The 19890-nt window shown below is 42.0% G+C and overlaps 1 protein-coding gene across 1 annotated transcript; it reads left to right on the top strand.

Annotated features, from left to right (window-relative positions):
- Window positions 1-223: 223 nt before the first annotated feature.
- LOC129182678 (sodium channel and clathrin linker 1-like) lies at window positions 224-18662 on the top strand. The gene is made up of 18 exons (XM_054779087.1): window positions 224-432; window positions 2907-2997; window positions 3473-3595; window positions 6232-6297; window positions 7615-7685; window positions 9096-9186; window positions 10445-10512; window positions 10627-10798; window positions 11278-11414; window positions 11520-11529; window positions 11601-11774; window positions 12297-12371; window positions 12958-13097; window positions 14439-14631; window positions 14710-14906; window positions 15411-15489; window positions 17655-17750; window positions 17977-18662. Exons 1-18 carry the CDS (start codon window positions 374-376, stop codon window positions 18040-18042), a joined length of 1908 nt encoding a protein of 635 aa, XP_054635062.1. The 5' UTR covers window positions 224-373; the 3' UTR covers window positions 18043-18662.
- The last annotated feature ends 1228 nt before the right edge of the window (window positions 18663-19890 follow it).

The following is a 19890-nucleotide window of genomic DNA, read 5'->3' as shown; positions in this document are numbered from 1 at the left end:
TATTATGTTTTTTTAATGGGCAAACTTGGGCACGTGCAGAGGTTTGACGCTCGCGTTGTTTGGCTTTAAACGATAAGACAACGTGACTTCATGACGGCTATGTTTGCCGCCTTCACGATGACCTAATGAGTGTTCAGTCATTACGTAGGTTTGATGTATTACGCAGTTTTGTTTTTTTTTATCTAGGAAAACTATTTAAGTTGTGTGTTAGCATTAACTTGGTGAGAGGAACGGCAGTAAAAATAATTTTGCGGGGACTTTTAAACCCTACGGACATGATGTGATGGTCACGATTATTGTTTTTTTTCACCTGCAGAGAATGGCACCATGAAGGTTAAATGAGGGGAGTACCTCCTGCTGAGAAGTTGCATGCATGTCGAGATCTCACCTTCATCAAGCTGAAGCTGAAGAGGTACAAGGTACAGATACAAGGTCTGATAAAAACAGTTTATATATTTTTCCACACACTTTCATTCATTCATGCTTTGCAAGTAAAATGACTAAAAATCGCCAAATAATGACGGCAAGTAATGACGACCTTTTTACAATGTGGAAAACACGTTCGGGTTCGAAACATTTCCTAAACCTCTGCTAAAATCAGTGTTCAAATTACCATTGACTAGACTGCGTTTTATAAATTCCTGAATTATGTGTTACTACCATAAAGACATAAAATACAAAACCAAACACAAATCCGGGAAAATAAAACTGAGCACAAAGTGGTGAGGGATTACTTACTGCAGGGGTGTCCAAACCTTTTCCACTGAGGGGCACGTACTTAAAAAAGGAAAGGATGCAAGGGCCACTTTGCTGAGAAGTATATGTATGTATATACGGTATATTTCAGGAAAAAAGTGCATCTCAGCTTTGTGATGTCGGTGAAAGAGCGTATGGGGAGCATGAACTTTGCTCTTTGCTCTTTTTCTCGATTTTTGCTGTTTAAAAAAAAAATCCCAAGTATTTAAAGTTCCTTCTTAAATAATCTTAGTGAACTGACTTTGCGTAATATTATGACTTTATTCCCATAATATTTAGACTTTTTCCCCAACCAAATTTAGCAAAAATTACAACTTTATTTTGTGTTATCGGTTTTTCATATTATGACTTTAAATAGCACTGAACATCTTTTTTCTTTAATAATTTCACAATTTTCTCTCATACTAATACAAATGTATTATTGTAAAACAAACAAAAAAATTGTCTTTTTTCTCTTAACAGTATGACTTTTATTCTCGGAAAATGACAGCTGTTTTTTGAAAAAAAAATCTTTCCAATTATTTAAACTTTCTTTTTGGAAATGTTCTTCTTATAATTATGACTTTATTCCCAAAATATTTGGACTTTATTCTTGTAAGATTATTACTTCTTCCCCCAACTTAATTTTCCAAAAATTACAGCTTTATTTGTTATTTGTCGTAATATTACATTTCAACTTTGTGCTACTAAAATGATATTATTTTTCCTTATAATGTTACAAAGTTTCACTTGCAAAGTTACATAAACAATACACAAAAAATGCAAAACAAAGAGTACTCTGATATGTACAAGAACCTAATGAGCATCTATTTCCAGCCAATGACAGACGTCAAGGGGAAGATGGAGAGCGATATAGAGGAAGATGAAAGGTGGCATTATTATTATTATTATTATTATTAGAATTACAAAATCTATATTTGTGTTTATTGCTGTCTTTTGGCATACGAGTCAAATCGTCACTTGTAAAATGAAAAACACCTAGTCATAGATAAATTCCCATTATTATAGTACGACACGGGTTGTTGCTGCGTCGTTATGCAATGAGATGAAATACGTGGAATGTCGACATAAGCAGTTGTAGACATAACTGGAACTAGCCATTGCTTGCACGTTTTGTGAAGAATGCATGTGTTCCATAACATAGGGTGACCAAACGTTTTTCATTGGGCCATTCCATTTTAAATTAGAATTTTTACAATTTTAAAACTGATTTGCTCATACAGCTAATATTTCATATTTTCTAGTATCTCTTTGTCCAAATACGTGTATGTCCACATTGGTTTGTTTTCTAATACTTTTGTTATTTTTGCACCACTGAAGCTCAAACAGATATGATTTAAGAGTGAGTGGTAAAACATGTTGTGTAACCTCTGAGAGACTGAATTTGTGTCTTGGGTTCTATTCTTGTTTGTCATGGTTAATTGGTTCCACACCCAACCGTGATGAGTGAATTTTCTTGAAGTAGGATTCCTTATTTATAAATGGAATATTTTTGTGGTTGTAGCATAGCAAACCTGTTTACGACCTTCTAAATATGATTTTTAACATTATTGGAGCCTTCTAGACATGAACTAACACCCTTATAGTCACCTTTGCAAGTATATTACCCACTATAGTACACAAAACAAGAGAAAATAAGACATAAATAAATAACATAGACACACCTTAGCATTGGGAGACTTCCATGTTGTCCCTTTTTACTTTCGGTTTCCATGCAGTACCTGTAGTGGCTATTGTCTCATCAATGTAACATTACTGACACCTACTGACCAATGTAGGATACTACACATCATCACAATGTCTTTGAATGCGTCTCCTGAAAGCCTTGTATTTGTATTTGACTTCAATGGGTCATTTTTATGCTTAAAATGCTTAATTTTGACCAAAATATGCTATGACTATCAATAGGTCGTATTCCACCACAAACCAGCATAATATATGAATTAATATATATTTTTTAAAAAACGCGTTACAGAGTGAAGCCGCAAATTTGCAGCGCAAAGAGGCGAGGGACTACTTTGATTATCTCCTTGCCAGGCCGAGTGTCCTTGTTTTTGGCAATCAAAGTGTGGCCACCCTCCACAACAAATGTATTTTTTTTTGTGTTTTGATGAATAAATACGTCGGTGCCGTGTGCAACGCTTTGACAGTGTCCATGCAGAGCCGAGTGAGGAGAAGCTCGTGGTGGATGACGACGCCCTGATTCAAAATTATGAAACACAAGTCCAGCTCTTCTTGCAGGTCTGTACCACTTGCTGGCTTGCCACCCAAGTGTTTGAAACCTCAGTATGAAGATGATGATGATGATAGTGCATATGAAAGTGAATTCTTACACTTAACACACAGTATCACCTATAGCAGGGGTCACCAACCTGGTGCCATCAGGCACTAGAAAGAAAAGTATTGTGAAACATAAAATGTGAGTTGTGGATACCAGCATTTTGTGAATGTTCTGGTAAAACAAGCATATTTGCTTTGTTTGGGTTGAAATAAGCTATGAGAATCATTTCTACAAAAATGAGTAGCTCGTGGCCATTTTCATTTTCTAAAAGTAGCTCTCACAAGACAAAACGTTGGTGACGCCTGACCTATAGCATGATTGAGTGCATTTCGACACCATTGCAGCTACCATGGAATGGCAGCAAAGTGAAAAAACCGTGCACAAATACAATATAATAAAGTGTTTTCTCTTTCCCTGTACTTTGTATTGGAACAGGAGCGCTGGCGGGCTATGGAGATGTGGCCGACAGCAGTGCAAGGGGTGGAGCAACTCAAGGAGCTCTACCACAAAGCTTTCGAAGACGGACAGAACCCAGATGCCATGACACAGAAGCTCAAGGTTTAATATTCCCCCTGGAACATGCATTCATGCTTTTAATAACGTGTCTTAGTGATGTGACCACTTCAACGCTCCAATAGGTTCATTTTGTCTGCCTATTAAAGATACAGTATGTAGATTTACGTTCTTATTTTCACACAAGGTGAAACTCCGTCTAAAAATCTTCTTTGAAAATACTTACTTTTTTATCTTAATTTGTTTTATTTGTCTTACAGGTGAATCTCCATCTAAAACAAAACTTTTTGTTTGAAAATAAGAAACATAAACATAAATACCAATAAATTAAGCAACAACAGAAGAGACATTAATACAGATAAATAATACAAATAAATAAGTAAATAAATAAAAGTGCTATGAGTGTGTGCGTATGTTGCGTGCGGCGTGTGTGAGTGCTTCGTTGAGAAGCCTGATGGCCTGTGGGTAAAAGCTGTTTGCCAGCCTTGTGGTCCTGGACTTCAAACTCCTGTAGCGTCTGCCTGACGGTAGGAGTGTGAATAATGAGTGTTGTGGATGTGTGCTGTCCTTGATGAGGTTGTGTGTTCTTCGTAGGACTCTAGTTTTATAAATGTCTTGCAGTGAGGGGAGGGCTGCCCCAACAATGTTCTGTGAGGTCTTGATCACCCGCTGGAGTGCCTTCCTATCACGTGTTGTACAGTTACCGTACCAAACAGTGATGGAGGCGGTAAGGACACTTTCCATAGTGCATCTGTAGAAGCAACTAAGGATTGTGGTGGACATGCCAAATTTCCTCAGTCTTCTCAGGAAGTACAGTCTCCTTTGGGACTTCTTCATAATTTGTTGGGTGTTGTGAGACCAGGTGAGGTCCTCGCTGATGTGTGTGCCAAGGAACTTGAAGGTTTTCACCCTCTCCACCTCAGTCTCATCAATAAACAGGGGTCTATGCGGCTCCTTTTCCCTTGTTCTTGGGTCGATGATCATCTCTTTAGTCTTATCTGTATTGAGAAGGAGATTGTTATCACGACACCAAGCTATGAGGTCCGCCAGCTCTCTTCTGTATGATGTTTCAACACCACCAGTGATCAGGCCGATGACTGTAGTGTCATCCGCAAATTTAATGATGCTGGTGTTGTTCTGGGAGGCCACGCAATCGTAGGTGAAGAGCGTGTAGAGGAGTGGACTCAGCACACACCCCTGTGGGGTCCCAGTGCTCACAATTCTTGAGCTGGATGTGCGATTGTGGACTCTGACTGACTGGGGCCTGCCTGTTAGAAAGTTAAACACCCAGTTACAGAGGGAGGGTGACAGGCCAAGTGTGAGGAGCTTATCTGTGAGTTTGTGGGGGCTGACTGTATTAAAAGCAGAGCTATAGTCTATAAATAGCATTCTGACATATGTGTCCTGGCCCTGTAGGTGAGAAAGGGCTGTGTGGATGGCAGTGTTGACTGCATCATCCGTGGACCGGTTCTGACGATATGCAAACTGTAGAGGGTCCACAGTCGCCGCCGGGATGCTCTTTTTGATGTGGGTCATGACTAATCTTTCAAAGTACTTCATAACAATAGGAGTGAGTGCTATAGGGCGATAGTCATTCAAGCAGGTCACGTTGCTCTTCTTGGGTACGGGCACTATGGTGGTGGACTTAAAGCAGGTCGGTACAGATGCTTGTGCAAGCGACAGGTTAAATATGTCAGCAAGCACATCAGCTAGCTCTGATGAGCAAACCCGAAGTGCACGTCCTGAGATGTTGTCTGGCCCTGCTGCTTTTCGTGGGTTTGTTTTGTTCAGAACCCTGCGCACATCAGCTGATGTCACCATGAGAGGTGAGTCCTGTGTGCTCCCCAAGTCCAGCCACCCTCTCTGCTCATCAGGAGTTTGGGTGTCAAAGCGGGCATAGAACTCATTCAACTCATCAGGAAGTGTGGTTTGGCTGGACGTGGCTACGCTACTCTGCTGTCGATAGTCTGTGATGTGCTGGAGCCCCGCCCACATGCGCCGAGGGTCTGAGGTGGAATAGTAGCCCTCCAGCTTCTGTCTGTACTGTCTTTTGGCCTCTCGTATGGACCTCCTCAGGTCATATCTGGCCTTTTTGTAGTCCTCAGCGGTGCCCATGACAAATGCAGTCGAACGAGCACGTAGCTTAGCCCTTACATCACAGTTCATCCACTGTTTTTGGTTAGGGTATTTTCTGTAATACTTGGTGGTGGTAACAGTCTCTATGCATGTGCTAATGTAGCCAGTAACAGCAGAAGCATATTCATCCAAATCAACAGTACAATCTTCCCTCCCCGCTGCAGTTTTAAACACATCCCAGTTTGTGCAGCCAAAGCAGTCCTGAAGTACTTGATCAGTTTCTTCATTCCACACTTTAACTGCTGTACTTACAGGGGGAGCTTGCTTGAGAAGTTGTCTGTATGTTGGATAAAGGAATATAGAGATGTGGTCAGCCTTTCCAAAGTGGGGTCTTGGAACAGCCTTCAAAGCACCTTTGAAGGCTGAGCTCTGAGTTATTTCTTGAATTGGAGTGTTTTTCACCTGTTTTAATCACAGTGCTGGCATTTGCAACTTGCTTTGGCTCCATTTTTGGTTATTTTGCAGGCGTGCTCAAAAGAAAAAGAGGCTTGAGGTGAGACCGAAAGAACCTACGCAGTTCCAAAGATTTTCCTTTTTCTTCACAGGATCAGCTCATTCATTTCACACAGCAGTCACGGAAACTCCAAGTGGTCAACCAGGAAGTGCAATCGGTAAGGAATATCTAGAGTATGTTCTATAGTTGTGGTCAAAAGTTTACGGACAGTACACCCATCATGGGCGGGAATGTCATCTCAATTTTGGCCCTAGATGGTTAGTGTGTCACCACTTTGCCAAGGTCCTTTTACTTTTCGTGGTTACGACACACTCCTATAGATTATTAATACTGCATGAAAAGAAAAAGAGAATTAGTTCATTAGTTCCAAACCCGACCGTGATACGTGACTCCATGAAGTGGGATCCCTTCTTTTATAAATTGAATTTTTTCATAGTTGGAGCATAGAAAACCTGTTGACGGCCTTCTAAATCCAGTTTTTTTTAACATTATTAGAGCCCTCTAGACATGAAATAACACCCCTGTAGTAACCTCTACACTCCTATTACCCAATAGAGCAGACATATGACAAAATAAGACAAGTAAGAATGAGTGTTGCTGCAAATGTGTTACGGTGTTGGACAAGAAGTAACTTTGAGGGTTCATAGTTGAGTTTTAGCTTGGCGTGGGATACGGCCGCATCAGTAACCCCGTGTTGGGGATTTTGTGCCCGTTGCAAGGTCATTCAAACCTGCAATAAAAGCCTGTTGTTTCGGCAATCAAGTCTGGTGCTTGTGTGTCTCACCTAACATTACTGACACCTTTATGGATGAAAAAGGCTAAATGGAAATTTGCTGAAATATGCATATATTTTGACCAGCAATAGGGTGTATTCAACCACGAAAAAGCAAGCTTGAATAATATATTTTTGGAAAACCGTGAGAGTGAAGCATGAATTGGCGAGGGATATGTACGCGGTCGCTAGCCACTACACTGAGGGTGGGCAATGGCACTTTTCAACCTTAGCCTCCATTATGTCTCCCAAGCGCTCCTATGAAATGGACAGTGACGACTAAGCACGGCGGCGGTCTCATTATTGACACTTCCTCCTCCCAGTAAGCCTGTCTCTCCCTCTTTTGCAACGCCCCTTCCAGTGTACGAACAACCACAGGGATAAAAGTAAGGAATTGTTTGGTGTTCCCCCTGGCTCAGTTTACTTTTTGTCATCAGGTTAGCAATTTGAAAAAGATATTGTTCATTTTTCTTCATGAAAATCATGAAAGGCTCAAAATGAAGGTGACGAGTGTGTGTGTAAACTCCTGACTGCAAATGTAAGATGTTGAGTGTCATCAGTCAGTGCACCCATGTGATTCTTGAGGCATCCACGATGCTTTCAATGTGACATAACAGACATTTTCCACTTCAACTGCTTGGAATGATGGGATGTGGACATGGTTCTTGTTGTACAGTATACTGTATTTATTGTCACACATAGAGAAACAAGCAGCTTTTAACGACGGTGACAGAGCAGAATGAAAAGATAGAGGAGCTACACACACAGCTCAGGTAACTAAATACACAATACTAAGTAACAAACATGTAACCGCCTTCCAAACATACAGGCGGTCCTCGTGCTCCGTTTCCTCTTACATACGCAATCCTTTCCCAAAGGACAACAGCACTTTTGCTCTTAGCTTTTTTTCAGTCGTTAGGTCTCCAAGCCTTCGGCAGACTCTTCGGATGGCACTGTGTCAAAGAAAGTGAAAAGTGAAGTGAAATTAGACATCGGCCACGTGTTTGGTCCAAGCGGCTCCATCAACACCATCATGACGGCTAAAGATGGCATCCTTAAACGCGTGAAAGGATCTGCTCTTATTATTTATATGACTGTATTTTATATGTCATGCATGTGTCCTGTGTACAGTGTGACTGGCTTAGATGTTCATTTCGGTGAGGGGTGTCCAAAGTGCAGCCCGGTGGCCATTTACAGCCTGTGGCTGTTTTTTTTATTGGCCCGTGGCACATTCTAAAAATGTAATTTAACAAGACCTCTTTAAAAAAAAGTTTTTTTTTTAAAAGGCAAAAATTGAAAAAATTGCCGTAATTTTAAAAGAATAAATTAAAAATATTAAGAGAAAAAAATGTGTAATTAACAAGAAAAGGTTGTAATTTTATGAGGTTGGGGAATAACGTCAAAATATTATTGGAATAAAGTCATATTATGAGAAGAAAAGTTACAAGAAGAAAGTTGTAATCACTGGAAAATAGCAGAAATGGAATGTCATTTTACCAGTCATATTCTATTGAGAAAAAATGTCACCATTTTTATGAGAATAAACTTGTAATATGAGGAAAAATTGTCATAAAAAAAATTTAAGAATTTTGTATTTTCTTAAAGTTGTAATATTATAATTTTACAAGGTATTTATTTTAAAAGTAATGTTATAAATTGTAAGCTGTCATTTTTCCGAGAATAAAGACAAAATATCAAGAAAAAAAGTGGAATTCTATCAAGAAAAAATGTCTGCAGTTTTACTACAATAAACCCATAACATGATAAAGAAAAATAATCCATTCATTTTAGTAGCATAGTCATAATATTATGAAAAGGGAAAAAAACACTTCCTAGCAACGGGGGGGGGGGGAGACAGACGTTGATATGAATAATACCATTTTTCTCCTATATGACAAAGCTGAGATGCAGTTTCTTGAAATATACAGTATATACCGTACTGTAACTTAGCATATCTACATGTGTTCCTTCACAAAATAGCAAAGTTGCACCCTTTTGTTTTTCATTATCTGGCACCCCACTGGAAAAAGTTTGGACACCTGATTTAGGTATAAGTTCCGACTTCTGGTAAAGCTCGACTGACACCGCCGCCGTAGGAATGGAAGTCGTTCGTAGACTGAGGACCACCTGAATTCATGTTGACTAAAAGGAAGCTGTGCTAATGTGTTGTCTGCGTGTCACAGAAAGACCAGTGATGACCTGAGAACTGCCACGGCCAAAACAGATGAGCTGACCAAACAACTACAAAGTGTTGAGCATCAGCGACGGAGACAGGTCAAGAACGACATAAATGCTATGTACTCATAGAATTGGCTCATCTTAAGATGACTTCATTTAACATGGCCAATGCTGGGTTATATAAGCTTGCACATGTAGTATCCTAGGCTCTTCATGGGCCTCTTTTTGAGACACCCCTTTGCTGCCTTGGTTGTATCTTCTGTGTCATTGTCATGCTGGACGCACAATCCTCGACCCATCTTCAGTGTTCTCATTCAAGATGATGCGCTACGTGGGCCTCTATGTTATCTCCTTAATGCGGTTAAGACTGCCCCAGAATGGTTAAAAGCTGAGTTTTCCAAGCCTTGTCCGAGTACTGTAATTCAGGTGTTCATGTCAAATGTCCAGACGAGCCTGTACACGTGTCTTCTTGAGCAGGGGGACTTTGTAGACACTGCAGGATTATAGGAAAGTCAGTTCCCAATGGTTTCCTTGCTGATTGGCTGCCAACTCCCTTGACATCATAAACTATCTCATCTCTCGTAATTCTGGGCTGGTCCCTAACCTTGAACTCTTGCATGGAGCTCCACAGCGAAGACAATTGACTGTTTACTTGTATTCTATTTTTAAATTATTGCACCACCTCTATTCTTTTTTCCCCAAACGTCTTACTGATTGTCTTGTAGTCCATTCCAGTCTTGTGACAGTTTACACTGTTGTTGATGGTCTTGTAGTCCATTCAGTCTTGCGCAGGTCTACGGTTTTGTTGATGGTCTTGTAGACCATTCCAGTCTTGTTCAGGTCAACGGTTTTGTAATTACTTCCAGTCTTGTGAAGGTGTACAATCTTGTTAATCGTCTTGTAGTCCATTCCGGTCTTGAGAAGGTCTACAATCTTGTTGATGGTGTTTTAGTCCATGTCAGTCTTGTGTAAGTCTACAATTGTGTTGACAGTTTTGGAGTTCATTTCAGTCTTGTGAAGGTCTACAGTCTTGCTGATGGTCTTGTAGTACATTCCGGTCTTCAGAAGGTCTATGGTCTTGTTGATGGTCTTGTAGTCCATTCCAGTCTTTTTCAGGTCTACGGTTTCGCCCACGGTGATGCGATTGTAATTATGTGATGTGTCTTTAGGAGTACTTTCTTAAAGGGATAGGACTCATTTGGGTTACTCCTGGGTCTGTGGGTGTTGGCAGGGAATCAAATGCAAATCAAAATGTATAAAATGCGCTAAATTCCAATATTGTGCTGTTATGTACATGAGGATAGTGAGGAATCCTTCATTGCGAGACTGCTGTGACGATCGTGTGTGTGTTTAGGAGGAAGATGCAGGAGAGACTCAGCAACTCCAATCCCTTCAGTCAATTTTCAATCAGCGAGAAGAAAAGTGAGCATGTGACTGCCAACGCACCTGAACATCAAGCTCTTGGCTCAACATTCTTGAAGTAGACAATTTCATTGGTGATTTTAGAGTTTGATCCATGTCTTTTCACCGCTTTAGACCAAAAGCTTGGCCAGAAGGTGCTCTTGAAGAGCCACTTCAGTGGGAGAAAACAGTCGGGGCCCTCCAGGCTCGATGTGCTGTCCTGGAGCAGGAGAAGTACGATGTCCTGAATAAAGTCCATGAGAGTATGCAGGTGGCTGACGCCATCGCGCTGCAGGATGTGGCTAAGGTCTGTCTTTCATTTTCTGACTGTTCTTCTCCTACTAGACTTGCAATTGTATACAGTGGATCCCCACACATCATCCACGGCCCAGCTAATTCTCAAAGTTTTGGTATTTAAAAAACCCCCAAATATTTTTAAAGATTTTTTTAATAAAAAAAAAATATATAAATATATTTGATTTGAAAAAAAGGTGAACAATGGCAATTGAAGAGAGAAGAGTAGTGTTTTGAAGCTGAATGAAATGTAAGACACTTTTATTGCAAATGTTGATCCAAAATCGAAGGAGAACGCCATCGTCAAGCAAGCAGGGAGCTATGGAGTGTGGGGTGAGCCGTGTGTCAAAAGTAGACATTTTTATGGGCATACCAATTACTTGTGGTTTGTTTGCCGTTTGCTGGTGGTCCTGGAGTGTAAAAGCGGGGCTCTACTGTATACAGGTTCTTGTTTTATTTTCTTTTACTTACACCTTTGCCTCCATCTTTCAGACTCTAATAAGACGGAAGCAGAAGGCAGATCATTTGGAAAACAAAGATAGGGCCATCCAGCAGCTGATCCAGGAGGCTGCGGTCCGCACCAGGAAGGAGGTGGTTTCTCCCTATTGTGGTTCTTTGAGGGCAGCTTGGTGAATGTGTGGTTAGCACGTCTGCCTCACGGTTCGGTGGTTGTACGTTTGAATGCAGCTCCGAGTGTGAGTGTGGGTGTTTGTGTGCGCATGTGTGCCCTGTAGGGACGGAACGGTACACCACCATCACAGCACACGGTTCCGATCTAATTCCTTTTCCTCTCTCTCTCCATCCATTGCCTTTGAGCCTTTACCTTTAGCCAGATACGAAGTGGAAGTGGAAAGGTCACCAGTGAAGAACCTTGTGGCCACATGAATAATCTGACGGTGTGGTGCATATTTTCACAGGTAGATATTGTACGTGAACAGTGCAACATTGAAATCCATCGAATAGCAGAGGAGCTGTCCCATATGCAAATGGTAAAAGTTCACCCTCTAGATCAGTGGTTCTCAGCTGGTTTGGCTGCGGGACCCACCATCATTACCCCTCAACTTATGGGAATCTTTCAACTCAAACTTCTCATATAGTTGATATTTTAAGGGACTGTTTTCAACACATGAGCTGCAGCTTTGTCTGTTTATGGTGCGCTATTCTCCAGCGGATATCTGCAACTGTGTGTAGGACGGACAGCACGTCAAGTCTCCACTCAATGTCCTTTCTTTCCCACTCAAGCTTGACGGTTCGCGCAGAAACGGGCGAATAGCGCAGACAAGAACGTGAGCTGTATTCACAGACACATTATTATTTTTTTTTTTTTCCCAGGCAAAGACCCGCGAACCACTGAAAACTGCTCCGCAGCACACTTTTGGGTCCTGTCCCACCAGTTCAGAACCACTGCTCTAGACCCCATTTCCTCCACCACGGTACTCCTCTATCCCAGTCTCTGTACAAGCACTCGTCCAATCCGATTGCATCTGTTCCTCTTCTCCATCCGTCTCCAGACGTGTGCGCTCAAAGATTGTCACATTGAGAGGTCCAATCATGAGAAAAAAGCCCTGCTGAAGGAACTGGAGATGGTAGGTCCTGTGAAAGGCACGCAGCAAAAACATAAATGTAACACTTCTGTTTTTGCTCAAAGATGTAAAGCAAAAGGCTTCTCCCTCGCTCTCAAATATTCACAAATCAGTCGAAATCTGCCCCCCTTTGCTGAGATAATCCATCCGTTTCACAGTCGATGCTGACTAGACAACATGATTGTTGCACAGGTGTGCCTTAGGCTGGCCACAATAAAAGGCCACTCCAAAATGTACTATTTCACTGTCATGTAAATGACAGATGAAAGGAATAAATGAGCATTTAAGGTTACTTTTACCTTCACTGAAGATGTGATTGTTGCCAAAGACACGACGTGGCAGCGTCAGTTCTTTCTTGAATTCAGTAGCGTTTCTCACCGTCTTTATCAAAATGCTGGGACTTGTAACTTTCTTTGCCTCCATTTTGGGTTATTTTGCCAAAGAACAGCAGAGACTTGAGGTGAGAAACACTCTTAAATTCAAAAAATAACAGGAAGGTGGTGTCTGTTGATATATTAATCTTAATCTCTGGATTAATGATGCGAACCAAGGTTCTACTGTATTTAATGTTTTGAGTTGAATGTTGCAGGTAACTAAGTGCCGGGCAGATGAAGACATTGAAAAGACCAGCGCCCTCCACCAGAGGTGTCTAAGTGCGGAGAGGATAAGGGATGAAATGAGCATCACGTTGCAAAGCACTCAGTGTAAACTCAAAAAGGTAGAAATGGAGTAAGTGTAAAAAATGTACACAGCTCTTCTATTTACTGCTTGCAGTTTGCTGTCATCGACAAGACACTAGCGTGGGGCGATTCTGAAAATGTTGGTACTGAGCAGATGCCGAGTCATCACAGGGCCAGTATTGTCGATACCGATAGGTTTGACTTGGCATTTTTCAAAATCCTTGAATGATTTGGGGATTCTGTGTTTAATTGTTGATTAATTTGTTAATTACAATAAAACTTTCAGGGGAAATTGCCGGCTCCAAAATAGAGGAGAGACGAGACAAGTTGTTTGAGAGTAAAGAGGAGTACAATTGAATAAAACCTGCATGCAAGGAGACAAATCAATACAACCTGAACAGACGGCTTCTACAGAAAATGTCTGACTATTCACGCTAAAATGTTAGCTAAACAGTATAGGAGATAGCATATGCGAGGGGAGGGGCCATCTCCTCTTGTGAGAGACGGAGATGATAAAGCGCAGCCTCACATGCCGAAACACCCAAGGCTGTACTGAATCAGGTGATAAGCATGTGAAGGACTTGTTTTAGAGACAAGGTCTCCTGCGATAATCCTAGCAAGTCAGTGTGGCATTAATGTGTGTCTTGGCAGAAGTACGTATGTACTGTATGTTACGATGACTAATATTAGTCAAATCAGATTGACTAGTGGACACACAACATTTTATAGGTGCAATAACAAAAAATATTTTCCTGACAAAAATGTTTATGTTAGATTTTTGGCCCAAAAAACCTTATTTGTTAACAATTTACAGCAACATAAGACAAAGTAACAATACAGTGGATCCCCACATATTTCACATTCAGCATTCATCAGAAAAACACATCTCATTCCCCCTAAGTGAGTGATCATTTGTAAAAAGCATTTCAGGTGTCAGCTTACTGCCACTCCTATGTGAGTAATGGTCTCACCTTGGCCACCCCAATGAAACATTTCTGGCTCCGCCATTGACAAAAGCACAAGCCTCAACAGTCAAACTTCTTAAAATGCGGCCACAAAACATTGCAGGGAGGTGAACACAAGTTAGTATAGATAGTAAGTTTTTACTGGAATTACAACAGGCAAGCAATACCATTTTTAACATCATTAGAGCCCTCTGGACATGAAATTTAGGCAAAAAATAGGTACAATTTGCTTAACTATGCATATTGTTTGACTATTCAAGCACAAACAACATGATTTATTTATTTGTTTTTTAAAAACCATGATAGGGTGAAGCCGTGAAATTCCAAGTGTGATGTGGCGAGGGATTACTCTATATTTAGTTCCGTCATACAGTCGGCCGGGACAGGCGTGGTAACATGACCCGTTCTGTGTTTCCCACCAACAGCAGCAGTGTGGAAGCACAGCGCAGCCAGGAGGAAGTGCAGCGTCTGCAGGGCTGCTTGGCCGCAGCCTGGAAGGACCGCGACAATATCAGTGAGGATCGACTCCAGTTGCAACAGCAGAACTTGCAGCTCCACAGAGAGATGGATGAGCTGCACAGAACTTCCTTGCTGGCCCAAAATACGACCAGACATCAGGTAAGTTCAAGGTTCAAAGGCGCTTGGTTGTTTGGTTATTTTATTTGCAAAACCTCGCCCCCTGCTCGGCTGTCCCAGATGTTGCAGATGGAGCAAGAGACCAAGCTAAAGGTGCAGGCATTTCACGCACAGATGTTGGTGCTGGAGGAGACGAGCCGCAGCTTAAATGCTGATCGGATACACCTCCTCACGGCACAGCAGAAAAGTCTTCAGCAGTCCAAGGATGAGGCCACAAACATGGCAAAGGCCTTCGAAGCCAGGATTCAACATCTCACGTAAGAACTGGCTCTGGTGGTCTTTTCATTAGGAATGGTCCAATCGGACACGCAGGATTGGCATCGGTCCGATACTGGTCTAGTGGATTGGATGTCTTCTTTCTCAAACTTTTAGCCTTCGGCTTATACAGCGGTGCGGCTAATATTTGGTCATGTTCTTGTGTACTTCAGAACTGCTACTAATCGTTTAATTATGTATTTCAGAAAACGCTGTTACTAAGATAGTCCATCATAACGGTAAAAAAGGTTCAGGAAACAAACAAAAAACACACAGAAGCCACCTTTCTCTGTGTTTGCTAATGTTGAGTGGAGTATGCATGCACACGCTCCAGTTTACAGCGAGCACCAACATAAAGTCAAACATAAAACATTGTTGGATTTAGATTACTCAATAAACACCATAAATATACCGCCAAGATTGCAAAGCCTCATACGTTGAATGGAAACAAAAAGGGAAAGTAACACACATATATCTAATTGTAATTGTGTTGTGCTGCTTTTTAGGACAGAGACGCATCAACACAAACTGCGATTACGCGAGCTGGAGCTGCAGCTCACAAACAATCAAGACACGATGGCTGAGGTTTGCGCAACACGCACACAGAAATGTTCATCTGCGATGGTCAGTATTGTGTCATGTTCACGGTCCTTCAGTCAAACCTCACTCGGTTAGGAGTATTTTTCTCATACGATGTTCTAAAAGTATGATGAGGAAAAGGGTCAGATAGTTTATATTTGGCTGCACGGTGGACGAGTGGTTAGCTTGCTGGCCTCACTGTCTAAACAAGCATGTACGCAAAACCATGTCACGGAACTGCTTATTACTGTAACGTCACAAGTAAACGTACAAGCAACGGCTAGTTCCGATTTTGGCCCTGTGTGAAAAAGTGATTGCCTGGAAAAGGTTATAAAGCCATTTCTAAAGCTTTGGGACTCCAGCGAACCACAGTGAGAGCCATTATCCATGAATGGCGAAAACATGGAAGAGTGGTGAACCTTCCCAGGAGTGGCCGGCCAACCAAAATGACCCCAAGAACGCAGCAACGACTCATCCGAGAGGTCACAAAAGACCCCACAACAACATCCAAAGAACTGCAGGCCTCATTTGCCTCAGTTAAGGTCAGTGTTCATGACTCCACCATAAGAAAGACACTGGGCAAAAACGGCCTGCATGGCAGAGTTCCAAGACCAAAACCACTGCTGAACAAAAACAACATTAAGGCTCGTCTCAATTTTGCCAGAAAACATTTTGACGATCCCCAAGACCTTTGGGAAAATACTCTTGTGGTCTGACGGGGCAAAAGTTGAACTTTTTGGAAGGTGTGTGTCCCATTACATCTGACGTAAAAGTAATGCCGCATTTCAGAAAAAGAACATCATAGCAACAGTAAAATATGGTGGTGGTAGTGTGATGGTCTGGGGCTGTTTTGCTGCTTCACGACCTGGAAGACTTGCTGGAACCTGCTGTCTACCAAATCCTGAAGGAGAATGTCCGGCCAACTGTTGGTGACCTCAAGCTGAAAGCAACTTGGGTTCTGCAGCAGGACAATGATCCAAAACATACCAGCAAGTCCACCTCTGAATGGCCTAGTCCAAGTCCTGACCTGAATCCTATTGAGATGCTGTGGTATGACCTTAAAAAGGCGCTTCATGCTGGAAAAGCCTCCAATGTGGCTGAATGACAACAATTTTGCAAAATTCCTCCCCAGCGCTGGAAGAGACTCAGGAAGACACTTTTTCACACCCCTGTATATTCATTTTGAATTGTTTTCTGCATGTCAAACTACAATTGTAAAAATGTGTTAACATTTTTGGCTTTCTGGAACGGATTACTGTAAATCACGGTGTATAAACCGCGCTTTTTTTCCACCGGTAAGACGCCAAAAATCGGGGTGCGGTTTATACATGATGACAAGTCTATGACCAGACAGAAATTGACCAGAAGCAGACTTTAGAATAGCCGTCTGTGGGTCAGACTGTTGCTTTGGCTTTAGCGCCCTCTGCTGTACAGTTGCTGAAAGTGCAATTCCTTTTTCACTTATCTGACTGCTGTGTGTCTGTATTTTCACACAGTGAAACGATCTCTATATACACTGAAGCTAACCTAAGCTTCCATTAAAACATTGCAGCTGGTTTAAAATACAATACAACGTTGGAGTTTATTCAAACTGAAGCAATGCAGTATTATGTACAAAACATGGATAACTGATGCGCATGCGCAGAACGCCGCTCGCGTCACCGCTAAACCAACATTAGCTACCGTTAAATCAAGGCTAAAGCAGCTAAAGATAAAATGCCACGGTGATCTTTCACCGCAGCATTCAAACTCTCTGTCTGCCGGTATGCAGAAGAGTTTGGGAACCGAGCAGCAGGACGGCAGCACGGTGTGGACGAGTCAGTCATCCGGCGTTGGAGAGCGGACATCATCGGCAAGTTGACGACAAACTTTTCTTACATGAATTCCATTGCAGATGAATTGATGGACGGCAGATTTCTCCTTTCTTCTTCTTTTTGAAATTGCTTAGTACCTTTACGCATGTTGATTTGAGATGAAAGAGTTGGCAAGCATTTATGAAGTAAAAAAATTTTTCCCCGCCGTGAGCCTGAAAATGGGGGTGCGGTTTATACACGGGTGCGGTTTACACACCATTGATTTACGGTAATTGGATTTGGATTTGGTTAGCGTCAGACATCCTGGAAGGACTTAATGATGCTCACCAAGGTTCCACTGTGTGTGTTTGTGTGCAGTATGAGAGGCAGATAGCAGAGTATCAAGACAAGTCCGTTTCTCTGCAGAGACGACTGACCCAGGCTGAGCAAAGGGCAGCAGCGGCGACACAACAGGTACGCCTAATGACAAGCGCAGTGTCATCTTGCGCCGATGCAGTGTGACATCTCTGCAGCACAAGTCGTGGCCAGTATTTGATCTAATTTGCCCTAAAGGTTTATCAGCGAGGTTCTCATTTTCTGTGGTGTTGATCAGTACCTTTATTTGGAAAGCGTTCGCATCATAGACGCCATTATTGTGTGAATGTGCATCGCTGATTTTGATGTGATCAATTCCCCCAAGCTGTCTTCTTGGACTTCCCAGCGAACGGCTTTGAGACTGCAAAATGAAGATTTTGACAGTACGTGAACCCACACATTCATATACTGTAGAAGGGAACACGCTTATGTCGACGCCACCCGGAGCGGCACGTTATAAGAAGAATGGGCGATGGTAAATGGTCTTTCACTTCTCCTCCAAGGCACTCAAAGCGCAATCCAATGTGATAATAAAGGGATGGTTTTCATCCATTTGTGCATATTTTATGAAGAGTCTAGCATTTCCATGTGATTTATTATCTAACCACATTTTTCTTCCAGTCCGTGATGGGTGGTGCTTTTGGTTCCTGGGACTTCAGTGGGTGGGCCAGGTTTGTCTTTTTGCCAGACGTCGTGAGAGCCAGTATCAAAGAACAAAACAATCATGATAGTAAATATGTGCCATAGCAGGGGTTCAAGCCAGGGTTGCCCGTGTAGAGTTATTGATGCTCCGTACAGGCGTTCAGAGTGATGGGAACTTCAACACATTAAGCTGCGATAATAACATTCCCTGATAAGTCCCCTTATCTTGGGATACATGAAGCCTGAGTTCCATTCCCGCTCAGTCAGTGACTCATTTGGTGCAGTTGAGACTTCTCCACTACCACCTCACTGGACGAGTTTTAAATCAATATTTATCTAACAGCATAGCAAAAATATTAAACCTTTTAAGTCAAGTACATCTACTCGCCAAAGATGTCAATTTCCTCCTGTGGGAGGATCTTGCTGAACAGTTTTCAACCATCAACCAATCAGGACTGGCGGTGTGCCTCTTTGCTCTGATCAACCAGTCACAACTGGGTGCCTGCAAGCTGGCCCTGCGAGGCAAATCAGAAGATTGGCTGGCTAAAAAAAAAACAAAAAAAAACTGCCCCATTAGGGTGTGTGACATGGGCCAGCACTCTTGATTCTGAAGGCCCTGGGCAGATCATATTGATATGGCAACACATGGAAGTGGAAACCTGATGGAACCACCAGCCTTCTGGTTTTTGGATGACCTCTACTTCCTGAGCCACTGCCGATACGTGATGGTAATATGTAGTATTCTACACTGGTCACTAGGTGTCACTCATGTTACTGTAATGTTGGGTGAGACACACAAGCACCAGACTTGATCGCTGGAGCAACAGGCTTTTATTGCAGGTATGAATGATCTCACAACAGGCACAATCGTACGTTTAAGCTAAAACTCAACTCAGAACCCCAAATGTCACTTCTTGCCCTCCCCTCACTCAGCTCCACCAGCACCAGAACACTTGTACAATAACAAGCAGGGGAAATGCTACTAAAAATGACGTGGAATATGAGTTTATTCTTGTAAAATTGTGACTTGTTCATCTGGCAAACTCACATAAGGATGTTACTAAAGCGGTGTTTACACTAGCACGCATTGTCCCGCAGTTTTCTGTGGCAACGCGTGTCATTTGTTTGTTTATACACACTGCTCAAAAAAATGAGAGGAACGCTTGGAAAACACATCAGATCTAAACTGGGGGAAAAATGATGTTGAATATGTTTCCTGATAATAAGTGGGTGATGTATTAGTAACAAAATGATGCCACATCATTTGATTGAAATGAAAATGATCACCCTATAGAGGGGGGAAATCAAAGACACCCCAAAAATGAAAGTGAAAAAATGATGCAGCACACTGGTCCATTTAGCTAAAATGTCATTGTAGCAACTCAAAATGATTCTCAGTAGTTTGTGTGGCCCCCACGTGCTTGTACGCATGCCTGACAACGTGGGGGCATGCTCCTAATCAGACTACGGATGGTGTCCTGGGGATCTCCTCCCAGATCTGGACCAGGACCATTTTCATTTCTATCAAATGATGTGGCATCATTTTGTTACTAATACATCACCCACTTATTATCAGGAAACATATTCAAGATCATTT

This window comes from Dunckerocampus dactyliophorus, chromosome 6 (genome assembly GCF_027744805.1).
Source record: "Dunckerocampus dactyliophorus isolate RoL2022-P2 chromosome 6, RoL_Ddac_1.1, whole genome shotgun sequence".
NCBI classification, from domain to species: Eukaryota; Metazoa; Chordata; class Actinopteri; order Syngnathiformes; family Syngnathidae; genus Dunckerocampus; species Dunckerocampus dactyliophorus.
This window is presented reverse-complemented; position numbering and strand designations above follow the sequence as displayed.